The sequence below is a fragment of the Dromaius novaehollandiae genome, chromosome 1 (genome assembly GCF_036370855.1).
Source record: "Dromaius novaehollandiae isolate bDroNov1 chromosome 1, bDroNov1.hap1, whole genome shotgun sequence".
Lineage (NCBI taxonomy): Eukaryota > Metazoa > Chordata > Aves > Casuariiformes > Dromaiidae > Dromaius > Dromaius novaehollandiae.
In genome coordinates, this window is record NC_088098.1 from 21,598,280 (window position 1) to 21,614,291 (window position 16,012).

The following is a 16,012-nucleotide window of genomic DNA, read 5'->3' on the forward strand; positions in this document are numbered from 1 at the left end:
CACAAAAAAAATCTTGATCCCATTTTTCAAAGATGTCTAACTTGGCTAAGGATACATTATAAGTTAACCCAGTGGACACTTGCCCTTAGAAGCCATCTCTCAGTCCCGTTCTTCCTGGACTCCAGAATTAGCAAGTGTGCAGGTATGACAAGGATCATAGGAAGAAACTTGTAGAACCTAAATAGTGATGTCTCAGCTCAGAAAAGGAGGTTTCTCCATTTCTATCAGAATTATTCAATCAATTGGTTATGGCTCTGAACTGAAAAGGCAGGTATTAAAATTGACAGGCAGATAGCTAGTCCCTGGCCTGAGGTTAAGCTGACTGAACAGATCCTGAGAAACTGCTGGGCATGACATGAGGAACTGCTGAACAGAACAAGTAAGAGTGAGAAGCTGACAAATGTTACAGATACAGCAATGAAGGTGGGCCACATTGCCCAGGGCACTAAGAGGGAGTTATCTGAGAGATCGCCAGACTTCACAGATAATTGGAGGGGAGTACTGGAGACCATTTGGAGGAGGAGAACTTGCAGGGCCAGCAGGGATCTAAGAAATGGTGTCAGAAAAAAACAACTTTGGGTACAGAGGTAGCAAAACTGGGACTAGTGAGGAAAAGGTAATGAGGGGCAGGTTGTTTATCTGGGAGGAAACAAGGAAACCAGAGTGGAGAAACAGAGGGCTCAATATGGATGGGGGAAGAACAAACATGGGAAAATGGAGAGAGGAGGGAGTAAAAGAGCCTGCTCACGTGCAAGCAGGTTGCTGGTCAGTACCCATGTCTGGCTGTGCCCTGATCACTGCAGTCTCTTCTGTCTTCTTATTAAAACCCTTTTCTAACTGTCTTCTGTGTGATGAATCCTGTTTCTAATTATTTGCTGTGTGATATCACTCTAGTGGGGGCGGGGGGGAGGGGGGTGATGACAGGTATGGGCGCCAGCAGCTGGAGAAGGATAATAAGGAACTGTAGGTCTGGAGGCCAGCCTGGAGGCCAGCCTTTGGATACACTGTGTGTCCAGGGCCAGCTGTAGGGTGTGTGTGTGTGTATGCAATGCACTAGCAAACTTCGAGCTGGACTATCTAGCTGGTAGGAGGAGACCCACATCTAGAAATACTCAAGGTCTGAGCTTATGAGGGCACAGGGATCCAGGCACGCATACTGGGACAGGGAGCCTGTGCCAGTACACAAGGGACCCATGACTGATGTGCTTGTGAATCTGGAGTGTGCATACATGCATGTGTGTATGTGTATTTCGCTATTGAACTTCAGTCCTGATCAGCTGAAGAGGAGGAACAGGATCAGGTCACTTGCATTCATGCTAGGTGAGTGCAGCTCGTGATTATGGGATGTCGATAAAGGCACTGCTCTGTCTGTGTTGCTGTGTGTGGCCAGGTGTATGTGTAGGTGTTTGTGTGAGAGAGAGAGATGTATGTGCCTGTGTGTGCATCTCCCTCTGTGGAATACCTGCCCAGCCTGGCTCCTGACTGGACCTGCAAAGAGGAACAGCACCAGCCACATCCATTGGACTGGGACAGAGAAAATCTCCTGGATTCAGTTCAGCTCTGGTGGACTTGGAAGGAGAAATCCCCCAGGTCCCAAAATCCAGTGGATTTGGCCACTCCATAATATCCAGGACCACATAGCTATGGTTATAAAGAGAAGTGGTCAAGTGTAAAAGGGAATTCAAGAGCATTAATACATTGGCACACTTTTATAAGACAAACTATGCATTAGTTTCAATTATTTCATCTGTATGGTTAAAAAAATGGTCAAAAGCAGGAACTAAATCCACGTGCCATTCTGTTTTCTTCACACTGACTTAGCTTATCAGCAATAGTAGGATTTTTCAAGTTGTTATTCTCCAGATTCTTCTAGACTTATATTTGTTCACCTTTGCACTTTATCATTCCACATATCCTCTCAGGGAAGTCCCGCACTGCTGAAGGGGACCTACATCTATCTGCTGACACATACTATGTACTGAGATCCCCCACACCCTTGTCTCAGGGCATTAGTCAACAAAAATCTCCAAGCTTCGTTTTCCCATGTCCTGGGTTTTCAGCTAAACCATCCATTGGTTACCATGGCCTTCTGGTCCAGAACCATATCCCTGCTCTCAACATTTTTATTTAGCAACCAAATGCACTAAAGTGCATCATGGTCTATGTTAGTTTTAAACAAAGATTCATTCTGCTTCCGGTTCCTCCATCCATCTAAATGCTGCAGCCTTTAGTACAGGCCAGCATCTTTTCTTGCCAGTTGCGAAGGTTGCAGAAAATAGTTGAGTGGCCAAGCTGAAACTTTTTGCTTTTGGCCACGTGGAGATTACTCCTTTTATTTTTTCCCAGCGTTTGGCCTTTGCCTTGCAAAAGGAGGCAGCAAAGAGCTCATCAACTGAATGAATAATCTGAAGCAAAACCAGCATGGAGAAGTTTTGCTAAGGGGCAATTAAGGCAATTTGGAGGTCTGCGACAGCCTGTCAGCCTGCAGCTGACAAAGCTGGGAGACCTGCAAGGGAAGGTTAAAACAGGCATTGATTTGGACACTACAGGTATGGGTAGAAGTGAAACAGAGATTAAGTAACAGAATTTAAAGCATTCCAAAATTATCAGAACTCAGAGCATCCATAGAAACAGTAGGTTCTTCAGGTCACCCTTGAGTCCTTATTCTTGTAAGTAAAAGCTCTTCCCTATGACAATGCAGACTGATTACTGTATGTGGTAGATTGCTATGCACAGACTGGAATATTTATATTTATTTTTGCAATGCCATAGGTAAAAACAATTTAACAATGCCAAGTACAGATGTTATTCTCATAAAAACTTCTCATTTCAAAACAAATGATTTCTATTATTTCCCACAAAAGTTAAAATTACATGCAGCTATATGAAGGTTAATTGCTTAAGATGCACAATTATATATCAGAAGACTTTGTTAAAATAAAAACATACTGGACTACATCATTTTAACAAGGCAATTACACAGAACTAGAAAACTGACTCTGTAGTAAAATATAAAAATCTACAATTATAAATATAAATTTGGTCCATGGAATCACTATAGAAGTAGCAGTATTTACAGTAAGTATCAGATTACTATTCTAAATGTCTAATTGAAGTCTTAAAATGTTGAATGTTATGCAGAACAGTATTTTATTTACATTCTACTATATTAAAAGTTATATTTCTAGCAAATGTAAGGTTGTTATAAATACAGCAAATAAACTGAGTACTAAAACCATGATGTGTTTTTCTGTAGTTGAGAATCCCCTAACATCTATAAATATGGTAGTTTTAAGTTAAAAGTAAACCCAGATAAATCAAAAACTAATACTGAAAAAACATACCACAATTCAATTCTTAGAAACACTGTAAAAGTCAATCAAATTAGTCCAGACGTAACAACGTATTACAAGAAATCTTTCAAGAAAAGGCACACATTGTTAATGATGTAAGTTGTGCAGTAAAGTCATATGCAACAGAAATAACTGCTTGAATGAAGGATGGGAACTGATTATATATATAATGACTGAGAAGATTCCCCTCCCCCCCCAAAATATAAAATTGAAAATAATAATGGTAAACTTCCGGTATGACTGATGTATTGTAGGTATGTGGGTGTTTAATTTGCTTCGTTAATTAAACTAAAGATTCCAAACTTTCAGCTGCATTTCCGTCAGGTAGAGCTGAGCCATTACTGTCCATAGATGCTGAGGGATTTTCTTCTTGCCTTGTGCTAACAAGGCTGAGAATAGCTTTGTACAGAAACTGGTACTGTTCCTGGAGAAGAGAAGAGGATATTTTCAATGTGCTTTCACAAATAATAATGCTAGATTTTATATAACACTGTTACTCAATTAATAGCTAATGTGTCAGTCTGGTAACATACAGTCCTCCACAGTTGATTGACAGTGTTACTCAGTAGATTTATTAATTTTCTGACTAATCACTCCCCCTGTACACAGTGTGGACCACATATTAAGGAACACAGTGCACATTTGTTAGGTCGGGGAAAAACAATGTATTTCATTAAATATAAGGGCGAAAACTGATCTTTGTTTAAGTCAGTGGAAAGTTCCCATTGAAGGAATGGGGTCAGGATTAGGGCTTTATCTGTTTGCTTTTTCTTCCTTGAATGTGTTCTCATTTTCTGCCCTGTGAATCCTATCCTGGCAGACTTTACTTTTTGCTTTTTCTGTTTGGTAAATGTGGTTGGTGCTTATGATTTTGAAACCCCTGACAAGTGTAGAAGGAGAGACTTGATTGCATTGGATGATGCAGTGAAGAGGCTGTTGCCTAGCTGGAATGGAGGTCTCAGCTAGGCACAATAGGAAGTGGGAAGTGCCAGCAGCACCGGCCAGCAGCCAGCCAGACTGGGTGGGAGAAGGAAACGCAGGAAGCTCAGTGCAGGGCAGCATCTGCGGAGAGCAGGCACAGCAAAGGCAGTGCTGCACTAGGCAACAGCAGATGCTCTGAAAGGGCAGAGGAATATTTTGGGTTCCTGGATGGATACATGAGGAGAATAAAGAATTCCTGGGGTGGAAGGAGCGGAGAGCAGTAAGATAGACTAAATAGAGTGAAGGAGATTTGGAGCTGGAATATTACTTTGGGCTCAGAGATCTGCGGTGGAAAGAGCAGGGAGTTGGAAACCCTGCAGCTGGAAGAGGTGGGAAACTGGAATCTGAGATAAAGGACCCAGGCCTTTGCTGCAGCCTTCTGGGACAAGCAAGATGAAAGAACTGATGGTGCTGCTGAGGTGGGAAGAGCTCTCATTGCACAGCACTGTCTGCTGGGTGCCTCAGTCTGGGCTGGCCGGTCAGGGGAAGGGGTGGACACATTTGACTAAAATCAATGGCAAAGTTCCCATTCTTGGAGTGGGGTCAGGATTAGGGCTATTTATCTGTTTGCCTTTTTTTCCTTGAATATGTCATATGCCTTGAATATGACATGGATATGTCATATATGAACATCTGCCAATCCTGTCATGTCCTGTCTTTTCCGTCAGAAATGTAGTAACACTATCGCTAATGTTTTACTGTTCAGGCGTTCTCTTTATCACACCCATTTAACTCTGCAGTACTTGAACTAGCAGCGGTGTGACCAAGGGCAGGATTCATAATTTCTGTAAGGCATTTTCATCTTTATGGCACAGACTTAAGTAGGTAACTCTAATTTGCTATAGTGGTTTTTTTTTTTTTTTTTTTTTTAGTTCTTCCCTTCTGTAAGTACAGTGACACTGGTGTCAAGTGATCATTCAACAGATCATGAAAGTTCAAAATCAGTCCTGGACTGGAAAACTAGGGCAACTACTTCAGGATCTACTCAGAATACAAATTTACTTCTTGATTAATTAAAACCATTATTTACATGACATAGCACAGACTTTTTATGATGGCGGCCATTCTGCACATTTTGAATAAGCCCACTTGATAACCAACTAACCAGTTTTTCATGTGAAACACTTTATTTTGGACTTAGCTATAGGTCCACTACCGCACTCCTGGAAAACAGGTCCGATTAACTCATGAAGAAACTAACTCACGAGTGGTGCAATAAAGTTGCCCTAACACCTAAGCATGTTAATAATACTACACATATATATAAAAAAATATGTACACATTTTGCTTATTACTTACGATATCTGTGAAGACTCCAGGCCTCATCAAATTTATCATCTTAGCTACTTGATAAACATCCACAGAGTTCTCATTTTCTAGCTGATGCATGAGTGTTGTTAGTGCACAGAAAGTACCTGCTGTCACCCCTCCATGCCTTTGGAAAGGGAAAAAAAAACCCACAAATAAAAGTCTATAAACTGGGCCAGATTCCCACAGCTGGAGAAAATACAAGGGCGAGGGTAAATAGGTAAGATGAATTTCCATGATGTGATCTTAACACCTGTCTGAAACAGGGCTGCACAGCAGTGCCTTAACATGACCTTCACAGTATTTGGCTACAACTTCTGGGGAGTCTTTAAAAGTCAGTCTTAGAAGTGTTTTCCCACAATCAAGTACTAAGAGCATCACAAAGGCTTTAGGGCCCATTTGCAATATTTCAGTATTTTCGGCCATTTTTCAACAGCCGGGGCAGGGTAGGGCTCCTCAGCTAAATAGTCTTATTTCTCTCAATAATAAAGAATGAAGCCCTGATTGATTTCATTTCCAGTGCCCAACTCAGTAATGATCCAGAGTATCAAAAATGATCGAACTGAAAAGACAACATTCAGTGTGTTATTAGACTCAAATGTGTCTCTTGTTGATGCACTTGAAACGGAAGCAGCAGCACTAGTGTTAGGTGCAGACTTTCTGCCTTGTTTCAGTGACTCTCATTCTAAGTGAGCAGCAAATATGACTCTGGAGAATAACATCAAAACAAATTGAAAGCTGCGGTTCTTACTCATCATGTACAATCATGGGTCCATCACGGTTGGATGTTTCCTCTTTGATGATGCTGATCAGTTCAAAAGTTTTACTAATAGGACTATCAGGATTTGGCCATTTTGGACACTGAAAGTGCCTCACCTCGAGTACATAGTCATCCTAAAAGAGCAAAAAACCCAAAAACATAACTAGTGCTTAACATTTTAAAAGCAAGAAGAAAGGAAAAAAATGACCTTTTCCCTTTTGGGGCACTGTTTAAAGAGACCAGAGTTTCTAGGGATCCTCCACATTTTTTTTTAACAAAAACATGACTTTTTATTCAGGATTAAGGACTCAGCCTTCTAGCTCTGGTCCAGCTGTAGACCAAAGGCTACAACCCTCCAGGACACTCCCATTCCCTTCTCTTGAGAAATGGCAACAAGGTGCCCAACACCCAAAGTTCTGCTCCGGTAAGTGCAACGCAGTACAGAGCCATCTGTGCACACCTGCTATGCTGAAGGGGTAGAAGAGACGAAAGCACCTCTACCCATCAGTAATCCTAATGTTATACAGTAAAATTTGGCCCCTCATGCCCCACCAGCTTCTGCCCTCCCCATGCAGGCAGAGCACCCAGCAGCTCCCTAACTCTGTGCTTGGCTAGCCCAGGCTCCCCTTTCCCTTTCTTCCACTCTATCCAGCCCCGCTTTCTTATAGCCTTCATTCCTCTCACATTTGCCATAGAAAATATAACAAAATGTAGGCATTACCTTCAACAAATCAAATCCTGAGAATTACAAGATTTATGACAGTTACCTGTGTAGCTTCTAAAATAAAGTCTTGGATAATGAGCTTTTCCTCGTTAGACAGACACTTGTGTTCTTCAGCAATCATAGTAACTTTAAAACTCTCACAATTTATTGGCTCATCTTTGTTTGGCCAGTAAACAAATTCATCTTCAGCCTCAGAGAAGAAAAACAAAGTAATTTTCAGACATCAAAATAAAACTTAATCCAACATAATACATAATGTGCCATGTATGTAATCAATGCACCCAACTAGATTTAAATTGACAAATCAAAATTTGAGCAGGATTACAAATGTCTGAAGTAATGGTTTTCAGACACCTTCCTTACTATTAAAGCTAACTTAAAAACTGATCCCTTTTGTAGGAAGTGTAACATTCATAATGTGTTTGATGAGGGGACAAAAATATAAATTGTCTTGGCTGCCCTTGTTTTTCCAGCCATGCAAGACTTCCCAAAGCATTTGCATGGCTTTCCTCCAAACTCATCATCAAACACGATGCCCTGTAATGCCTCAAAATTTCTGTAAGTACCAACCTAAAAGCTCTCAGATATTTTTATGGCCACATCTCTAGTAACTGAAAAACACATTCATTGTTTATTAAATTATGCATACAGTATCAACACTTGAGTTTCTTTCTTAGTTTAGAGTCAGATAAATTCCAACTACAAAACCCTTTATTTGGAACTTTAGGACATGAGCTAGAGAAACAACATCACATTTGCCCCTTACCTAATAATAGCTGACGGGGCTGTATTACACTAAAGTGTAAGTCTTGCAGCAAAACTAGACTTGCTAAAGATGACTCCTGCTGTTTAACTCTTTTTATAAATGATATAGGAATAATGAAATATCTTCTCATTCCAACTGAAATCTGCCCAGATGAGGAACTCCAGATCAGCTAGGTGACTTTGAGTATTTTGCACTCAGTACAGTATTATTAATTTTTAATTGGGTTTGGCAAAATCTCAGACATTGTCTCATGTTTTTCATCTCTTAAAATGGTAATGCTAATAAAATTCATAGATAAAACTATACCAATCAGCCATGAATCTTACCATATTCTGGCTGTCAGGAAGCATGACTATCAGTTGGGCATTATGGTCCCATATCATTCTCCAGAAATCCTTGATAGTGTGTAGTAAAGGATGCTGGGTAATAATGAATTCATTACTCTGATAATAACCCTGGAAAAAAAACCTGCCGTCAGACTCAGAGTTGATGTCCAGCTTTCAACATTTAAAGGAAACTTTTACTGGGCATGTCCAGAAACCTAAAAAATAAACTCCAGAACGATGCCCCGTTTTGCAGAAAAGATAACTGCCATCACAGTATTTTCCAGATGAACAGAATAAAACCAATTACACTGAAATAACTTTTAAAACTTTGAAAAATTCAAGCAACCAAACAAAAAAGACAAAAGAAATCAGTGGAGAGTTGACATTGAACAGCCAACTCAGAATGAAAATACTCAGACAAACATCCTAGAGGATGTGACATGAAACAAATAAAAGAAAACCTCTTGAAAGATCTGAAAAAAATCCCAGGAAGTTTTTTGATTTGTATAAATGTCACAGACAACTTCTAACCACAAAAGATACCTCCTTTGCACTCATGCATCTGATGAAATATCATGCATAAACAGCACTGCAGGGAGCTTTTCCCTTTCTTTCCTGAATGGACTTTTTCCACGTAAAAGACAGGCCGTACTCCTTCCTTCAGCCAAGAGGGGAAAAGAGTTGAAGGAAACCCACAGAGCAAGAAAGATAATGAAAAGATGATGACCTATGGTGCCTGGGCTCTGCCAGTTGCAAAAGCCATTTTAGATATCTGCAAGCAGGTACCTCTGTAAAAGGAGGTAGGAAGGAAGTTTGGTTTCACGGCACAGCCATTAAAAAGTAACTTGTTAGTTAACATGTGTTAGTTACTGTCAGAAGATCCTTCCATAGATGATATTGAGCTTTACTGGTTTTTAAAACTATGATAGGACTTCTGGTTCTACAGATACACACTTACATGCACTTAAAAACAGTAGTAATAGTAATAATAATGCCAGGAGAAGGTAAAGAGTAAATAATGGAGGAAAGTTCGGGAAAAGTTTTCAAAATCAGAATTATGTCACTATAACGCGGACCCTTGGCAGCTCTGAAAACAGCTATACAGTGGGGCACAGTATTTTTCATCAGCCCAGTTAACTGACTTACCATGATATAGGAAGCATTGATGTAGTCTGTCCCTTCACCAGACAGTGATGAGATACCAACTCGAGACCTTTCCACTGTAAAAAAAGAGTCATAAACTAGTCTGTTCATTGAATAACACATATTTTAGTAATGATCTCATACATTATAGTAATGTTAACAAAACTAAGATCCATCAATCAGGATGAAGTGCTATCCAGCCATCTCTTTCGTTCTCCTCAGTGTAGCTATTTCGCCAAATCATTTCTTCACTGAAAGTTCTTTACAAAACTTAGGTACTCATTGTCCCACACCAATGCAGAAGTCCTCAGACCATGCTGAGGAACAGTTAAACATTTGACACACACTATTCATAAAAATTTTGCCACCCAAGAAGCCAATTTGAACCAGCTTACCAGGAATGATGGATGAAGTTCTGTTCTTTTCTCTGTTACACTGTTTGAGTGCAGTAGAATAATCACACTGCTGTATGTTAGATTGGCTCAGTAACTGAAACAAGAAAGTTAAAAAAAATCAGGTCGCTGTACAAGAACTATTCTTTCATTAGCTGCATTAAACAGAGGGGTGCACATACTGCAGCTTAGCTGTATTGCTTAAATTTAGGCATCTAGCTATCTGGCTACTAAATCAGTTAGCTTGTCATCAGAGTCCTTTCTGTTTGCTGTTTTAGCATTTCAAATGATTCTTGGTCCCTGGGTCAGTGAGGCACTTGATGAATTGCCAGTTTAAGTTGTTCCTATGGCCAGCACCTCACCGCTTGTTGCCACCCCGGTGTCACTTCTTCCATTGTGCCTGCACAGCGTTAAATAGTTTGTGTAGCTTTAAATAGTTTTCTCAAACAGTAAATAACTTGTCTGAATTGGGTGCAGAAAAATCTGCATTGTTACTCAGGCAATACAGATGTCAGTACTGATGTGACACCGCTCTAGATATCCCAGTTGTGAGCTTCCTGAGCTCCAAATCTAAGAGCAGTACGAGACTGAAATGGAGGTCATATTAGCCTACTTGTTTCTACTAACACAATTCAAACAGACAAGTGTGAGAAGGAATGAGTATAAATGTGACAATGACCATGCCTAAGCAGGAAATAAGTTTGAAAATCAGCTGTTTCCTAGTTTTTAGTTTTCTGATTGCTAGTAAAATCAACTAGATTAATCAGAATGTTCAAAAGAATTCAAAGGACTTTTCTATGATATTTTGTGCTGACCATATGTAGCCCCCAAAAGCTACTGCTTTGGAAGAACAGATAGCAAACCAGAGAATTTCCATCAAAATGAACTAGCCTACTTGTTTTTTTTTTCCATCCAAAACAGTTCTTACATAAAATAATGCTCCACATTTATATTCATACATTAATAATTTTCGCTTTCAAGGGAAAATGAGATTGAAGCAGACCTGCCCCTGTCTGATATTATTTAATCTCTTATAATTTGAGCTCTACAGGTGTCCTGCAACTTACAGTGCATATTATGTATTTTATTTTTTCATCTGTGTAAGAATGGTGGGATGTTTATTTCTCCAAACATATCACAGCTGTGACAGGAGAACCTGCTTCTCATTAGAAAAAAAAAAACCAGTACAACACTGTGTGAGCCAGGACAGTAGCAACTGTGAAATCCTTTGACTCTGTTCTGTAGTTCATTATCCTGCAGAAATACTAGTTACTGTGCCTATGTGACCAAAATGCTTCAGAAAAGAAATATATTAATATTTATCATGGCCTCATTATCTACCGACATTATCCAGTGACTTATCTGCTTGAGTTTTTTATTTGTGATCCAATAGTTAATTGTGGAAAGAATATACATCATCCCACACATTCCTTATCAGAATTAAAATATTTAGAGACAAAGCTTCTAACAAGTCCTTTCCTGGTAAATTAGGGAAATAAAAGCCTGTTATGCCACATAACACAGAAAAAAAATAACTGTTATTTACTTCCCTGAATTCAAATTCATTTGAAAAGGTAAGATTTTCCATCTTTATTTCTTAAGTCACCCCAGTGAGCTAGCTAGATTTCCCATTCTCCCCATGAGTGAATGTACTGTTTCTCTCCTAGGTCCTGGGTTGTTATCTGCCCGGCTTCTGACCTCTGGTCTTTCTCTGGGTGGCTGAAAGTCATTGGCATGTACACATTGATCTCCATATATACAAACACTGGATCGTCTATTTATTGCCTACTGAGGAGATATCTGCCTCTACAGCTATTGCTGTATATTGAGGTGACTATGTCGATTGACCAACATAGAACATGATGTTTTCTGCCAGAATGACACTGTTACAGATAGTTATTTTACCTTTGGGGATCTTCATGCAAAGGTATGTAGTAGTTTTATCCAGCATCTGCTTACTGGACTGTTTCTTATGCTCTTGTTTTTATTAAGAAATAAAAAAATCCTGTTTAAGAGTATGTAAATAATTCTTTTGTCCCAACTGACTGCATGCATTTGTGAAATTGCTCTGAATCCAGGTTCAGCAGTTAAATTATATGGAGAGAAAGATGATGAAAGTTGAATTGAGATACCTACTCTAAAAATCATTCAATTTGAGAACGCTTACAAGCCAAAAGATTTTCATTCTAATATCTCAGAGAGCTCACCTTGAATTGTTTCTCCAGCCTGGTCTTTCCTGTTGGTCCAGGTATCAAGAGCGAATTAACATAGGCATGAATGTGAGTCTCAAGGACTTCTGTTTCTTTACCGAGTATCGCTTCGACCAGTGCGTCATGAATGAAGATGTATTGCTCCTAGTAAAACAAAACCAGACATCTGAGCTCTAATTATTTTCAGATTTTTCCTGGGCATCTTCTTCGGCTAAACTGCCACTTCTGACTCGGTCAGTATTTCTTTGCGGTTTGCTGCTATAGTAGTGTTTTCTCAAATGTGGTCCTCTACAGTAAAGGCTAGTCCTCTGTAGCAACAGTATATATTTACAAGTGCAATTGAACTACACATGCAATGTATATGTGATATGATAGCCTCGAATCAAATTTCCAAGTCAGCTTCTTATTCAGCACTCCTCGCCTCTTCCTTACAATAAAGTGACCACTCCCAGTTCCTACTCCTTCCATTTTCTCTCTCACATCCTTTTGAACAAGTGCTCATGCTGTTGTTGATTACCTGTTCTTCTATTGAAAGGCACCAGGGAATCTAACCCCTGTTCTTGAAATTTGAAATAGGCTTTTCAATGCCCTGCTGTTGTCCTTATTGTTTCCTTCTGGTCTTTTACCATTCTATATATAATCTTCTGTTTAAAACAGCTGTATATAATCTTTGCTTAAAACAGCTTTTTTCCTACTTATTATTGTCTGATATCAACTGTTAGATCTGAGTCAGTAAAGATTCCTAAAAATGATGTTTCCTTAAAAAAGGACTATAACAAAAATGCATGTACTGCCAAGAAAGTGCTACTGTGGGAAGCATGATTTATATAGACTTTCTCTCTTCTGATTCCTCCCTAATAAAGAGACAAGAGCCCACAGATAGGTCATTCGCTAGCTCATTGCTTTGAGTGAGCCTAGAAGGACTGCACTATGGAAATGGGGGAAGCAAACAGGAAAGTCCAGTCTGGTGACTGGTTCCATTCTGCCTGGTGGCACCAAGAGGGTTGTATCATCTCTGCTACTGCAAACAAAACTATGGAAAGTAATATTCTCATTAAATACATTTTAGTCTTACCTCAGTTTGCACCAAGTAGTTCCTTTGGGTACGTATATGTTTTAAGAATCCAAATATGTTGACTGTCCCTTCATGCTGAATTTGCTGCAGCATGCTGTCTAATACTATGTATGTGCCTGTCCTTCCAACACCAGCACTATAAAACAAAAAAACATTCTTGAGTCTGAAGTAAAACAACCATGAAGAAAACTGTTTCTTATATACAGCTTTTTCAACAAATTGGTGTGTGAGGAAGGCTTTCCTCTGCAAATTAGATTATTATATGAATATATTACTTTATTAAAACTTCAAGATTGGTAAGGAAGAAAAATCTTTCCTCATCTTTTTTTTCCTTATGCAAGAATAGGTCTAAAGATCATTTTTTTAAACCATTTTTTTTTAAAGTATCAATTGAAATAGAACTAAACGGCTTCCTATTAGACTGCAATTTTCAGGCTGCTGCCACTTCCGATACTACCGATACATATGGAACTTTGTCAAAAATGTTGAGCCAGTTAGAAAGTGTGGCGCATGTCAGCATTTGGGCACATTTAATGTGCCCTGGTTCTATGCTGAAACATATGCCACTTTAAAGGACAAGCTGCATTATGCCACCCCTTACAGATACTGCCTATGGCGCTTTCAGAGATACTGGACTGGGGAAAATCTTAGGAAGTGGCAGAGTTGCAGAAGGTACATCTGTGAAAGAAAAAACTTAGTACTCTTCAGACATGGTTAAGAGGGAAAGCAATGGTTGAGACCCTTCTTAAAGAGAGAAGATGCAGAAGAAGAAAGGGTTAATCAACAGCTGGTGTCATGGTATTGCCACCATTTTATGCTAGACAGATTTTGCCATTGTGTGGGAAACTCCCAAATGTGGAAAGCTCTGTATCCTAAGTATATCAGTGTTGAGAGGAGAACTTGCCTCTGAGAAAAGTCAGCAAAAAAAACCAACAAAAAACCCCAACCATTTGGAGCCATGTTGTATTAAAACACTTAGGCCTGTTATGAACTCAGACTCATTTAGCATAATGATGACTGTGTGGTAAGAATCTAGACTAACAAACAGCTTTTTCTTTCATAAAATATCTCGGTCAGAAGTATTAAGTCAAGAGGCAATTTTTTGTTATGTAGTCACACATGGGAATTAGTCAGTTGTAATTCCCCTGTAAGTTATGTGGAAATGTTATGTGTGTTGGTACATAAAACTTGGCAGAAACAATATGATGGCTTTACATGGTCCTTTAGAGGCAGATCCAAACTCAGTCTGTCCACGCTAATGCAGCCACCTCATTTCTTGTTCAGAGGTGGCACAAAGCATGGGTAGATTGAGCTCAGATTGCCTGTAATTCATTGCCTAAGTAAACATGATATAAAGCGGAAAAGTCCAGGTTATTGCCACACTATTACACACACAAAATTACAAAGATTACCAGGTACCATCTGTACTTGTTAGAAATGGCAAAGGCAAAATATGAAAAGTATCAAAACACAAAAATAACTACATAAGCTGTCAGGAACTTCCTCATATTTGTCCTCCATATAGCCTGTAAAGATAAGTAAAAGTCCACAGTCCACAGTGACAAGTGAACTTAAAAGCCGTATAAAACTGTCTAATAACAGAAGTATTTGAATTATATCTATGACCCAATGGAGAAGTCTGACTGAAGCCATACAACTTACCACTGTTCATTGTTTAAAAAAATTAATTTACTTGATTTATATCATGTTGCTGATTTCTCAGCCCACTGGCATAGATCACAGTCTTTCAGGGAAGCTCTTATTTTGAACTTCCCAAGAACAGGCAGGGTGCAAATATGGCAGAATAACCAAAATGTGAAAATTTCATTTGCCAAGCTAAAAACAGCTTTCAGTCATATTAGATCATCCCAGAAATAAAATATCTTCATTTTCAGCATTTGTGAGGCAACTTTACCTGTTGGCTTCCTCAGAGTCAGCTCCAGAAGGACAGAATTCATGAGGAGGTTCTCTTTCCAAATGTTCCATCAAAGGTGAGGTACTACAGTGGAAAACCAGAACCTGCTTATATATTTTACAATAACCCGGTCCTTCACGGGCATTGTGAAGCCATTCCAGGCCCTACAAGCCATTTTTAACCAATTTTCCCTGGGCTGCCCAGTTTTAAGGAGCACTGACAGAACACCTGCCTGCACACTGCAGCACATGCAGACCTCAAACCGATCCCCAGAATGCTCCTCCATTGCAATTGAATGCTAGAGCGCAGAGTAATGTTAAAAACGGCAGAGTTGTAGTTCAGCCAGGAATACAGACAGTCTTCTTTTGTGCACAAAGCTCCTCTTAGGATTACAGAGTATCCCTGCACCAAAGAAAGCATGAACCAAAAACATCCTAATGATATGTATATTTGCAGAAATTAAACAATTACTGCTATATACGTATCTGGTAAGCTCATAGCAATCAAAGAATAGTATAGAAGTGTGCAAGAAAGTAAAAAGAAAAGCATTTTTTGCAGAGCAGCATCACCTTGTTTATAGCCATTATGGAGATTTATAGAAGTGGCACAGGCAGCTGATTAGTTGACGTTACCGAAGATAGAAATATCAGCCAAGAACTTAATCTTCCTCCATCAGCAATTGTTAAATATGAGTCAAGTTTTGCTTAACCCACCACTGAAAATTCATTTTTTCTGCAAAGCAAAAGTGGAGTGAACTTTACTACTGTAAAAACCACACCTGCAATGAACCACAACAGGTCCAACAGCATGACGCTTGGCATGCGATGCCTTCCGCACAAAGGTGAGCACAGGTAGCGTGTACTCTGGAACGCCCATATCAGGCCACTGGGTATAATGGTACTGAGTTACTACACGTCCACTAGACCTCCCTTTCTGTGAACCCTGCAATATAAAAATAATGCCATGAATAAGTATCCCACATTTAAAAGGCATTATTTTTCATAAGCTTATTTATGTAACTAATGGTTCTTTACTTAAATTAGTACAGTCCCTATTTCG

At 39.4% G+C, this 16,012-nt stretch overlaps 1 protein-coding gene across 6 annotated transcripts in view; it reads right to left on the minus strand.

Annotated features, from left to right (window-relative positions):
• Positions 1 to 2,735: 2,735 nt before the first annotated feature.
• Positions 2,736 to 16,012, minus strand: part of PTPRZ1 (protein tyrosine phosphatase receptor type Z1) — a 136,225-nt gene continuing 122,948 nt past the window's right edge. For 4 of the 6 annotated variants that reach the window (XM_026112988.2, XM_026112986.2, XM_026112990.2 and 1 more), the window contains 10 exons: positions 15,732 to 15,895; positions 13,039 to 13,174; positions 11,961 to 12,107; positions 9,757 to 9,850; positions 9,365 to 9,438; positions 8,219 to 8,347; positions 7,170 to 7,316; positions 6,394 to 6,536; positions 5,634 to 5,769; positions 2,736 to 3,777 (listed from right to left, as the gene is read on the minus strand). In XM_026112988.2, the coding sequence (XP_025968773.2) occupies positions 3,637 to 3,777; positions 5,634 to 5,769; positions 6,394 to 6,536; positions 7,170 to 7,316; positions 8,219 to 8,347; positions 9,365 to 9,438; positions 9,757 to 9,850; positions 11,961 to 12,107; positions 13,039 to 13,174; positions 15,732 to 15,895 (1,311 nt within the window). In that variant the 3' untranslated portion in view covers positions 2,736 to 3,636. Of the gene's footprint in view, positions 3,778 to 5,633; positions 5,770 to 6,393; positions 6,537 to 7,169; positions 7,317 to 8,218; positions 8,348 to 9,364; positions 9,439 to 9,756; positions 9,851 to 11,960; positions 12,108 to 13,038; positions 13,175 to 14,953; positions 15,038 to 15,731; positions 15,896 to 16,012 lie in introns of all 6 variants that reach the window. The other 2 variants (XM_026112985.2, XM_026112984.2) reach the window with 1 other exon arrangement.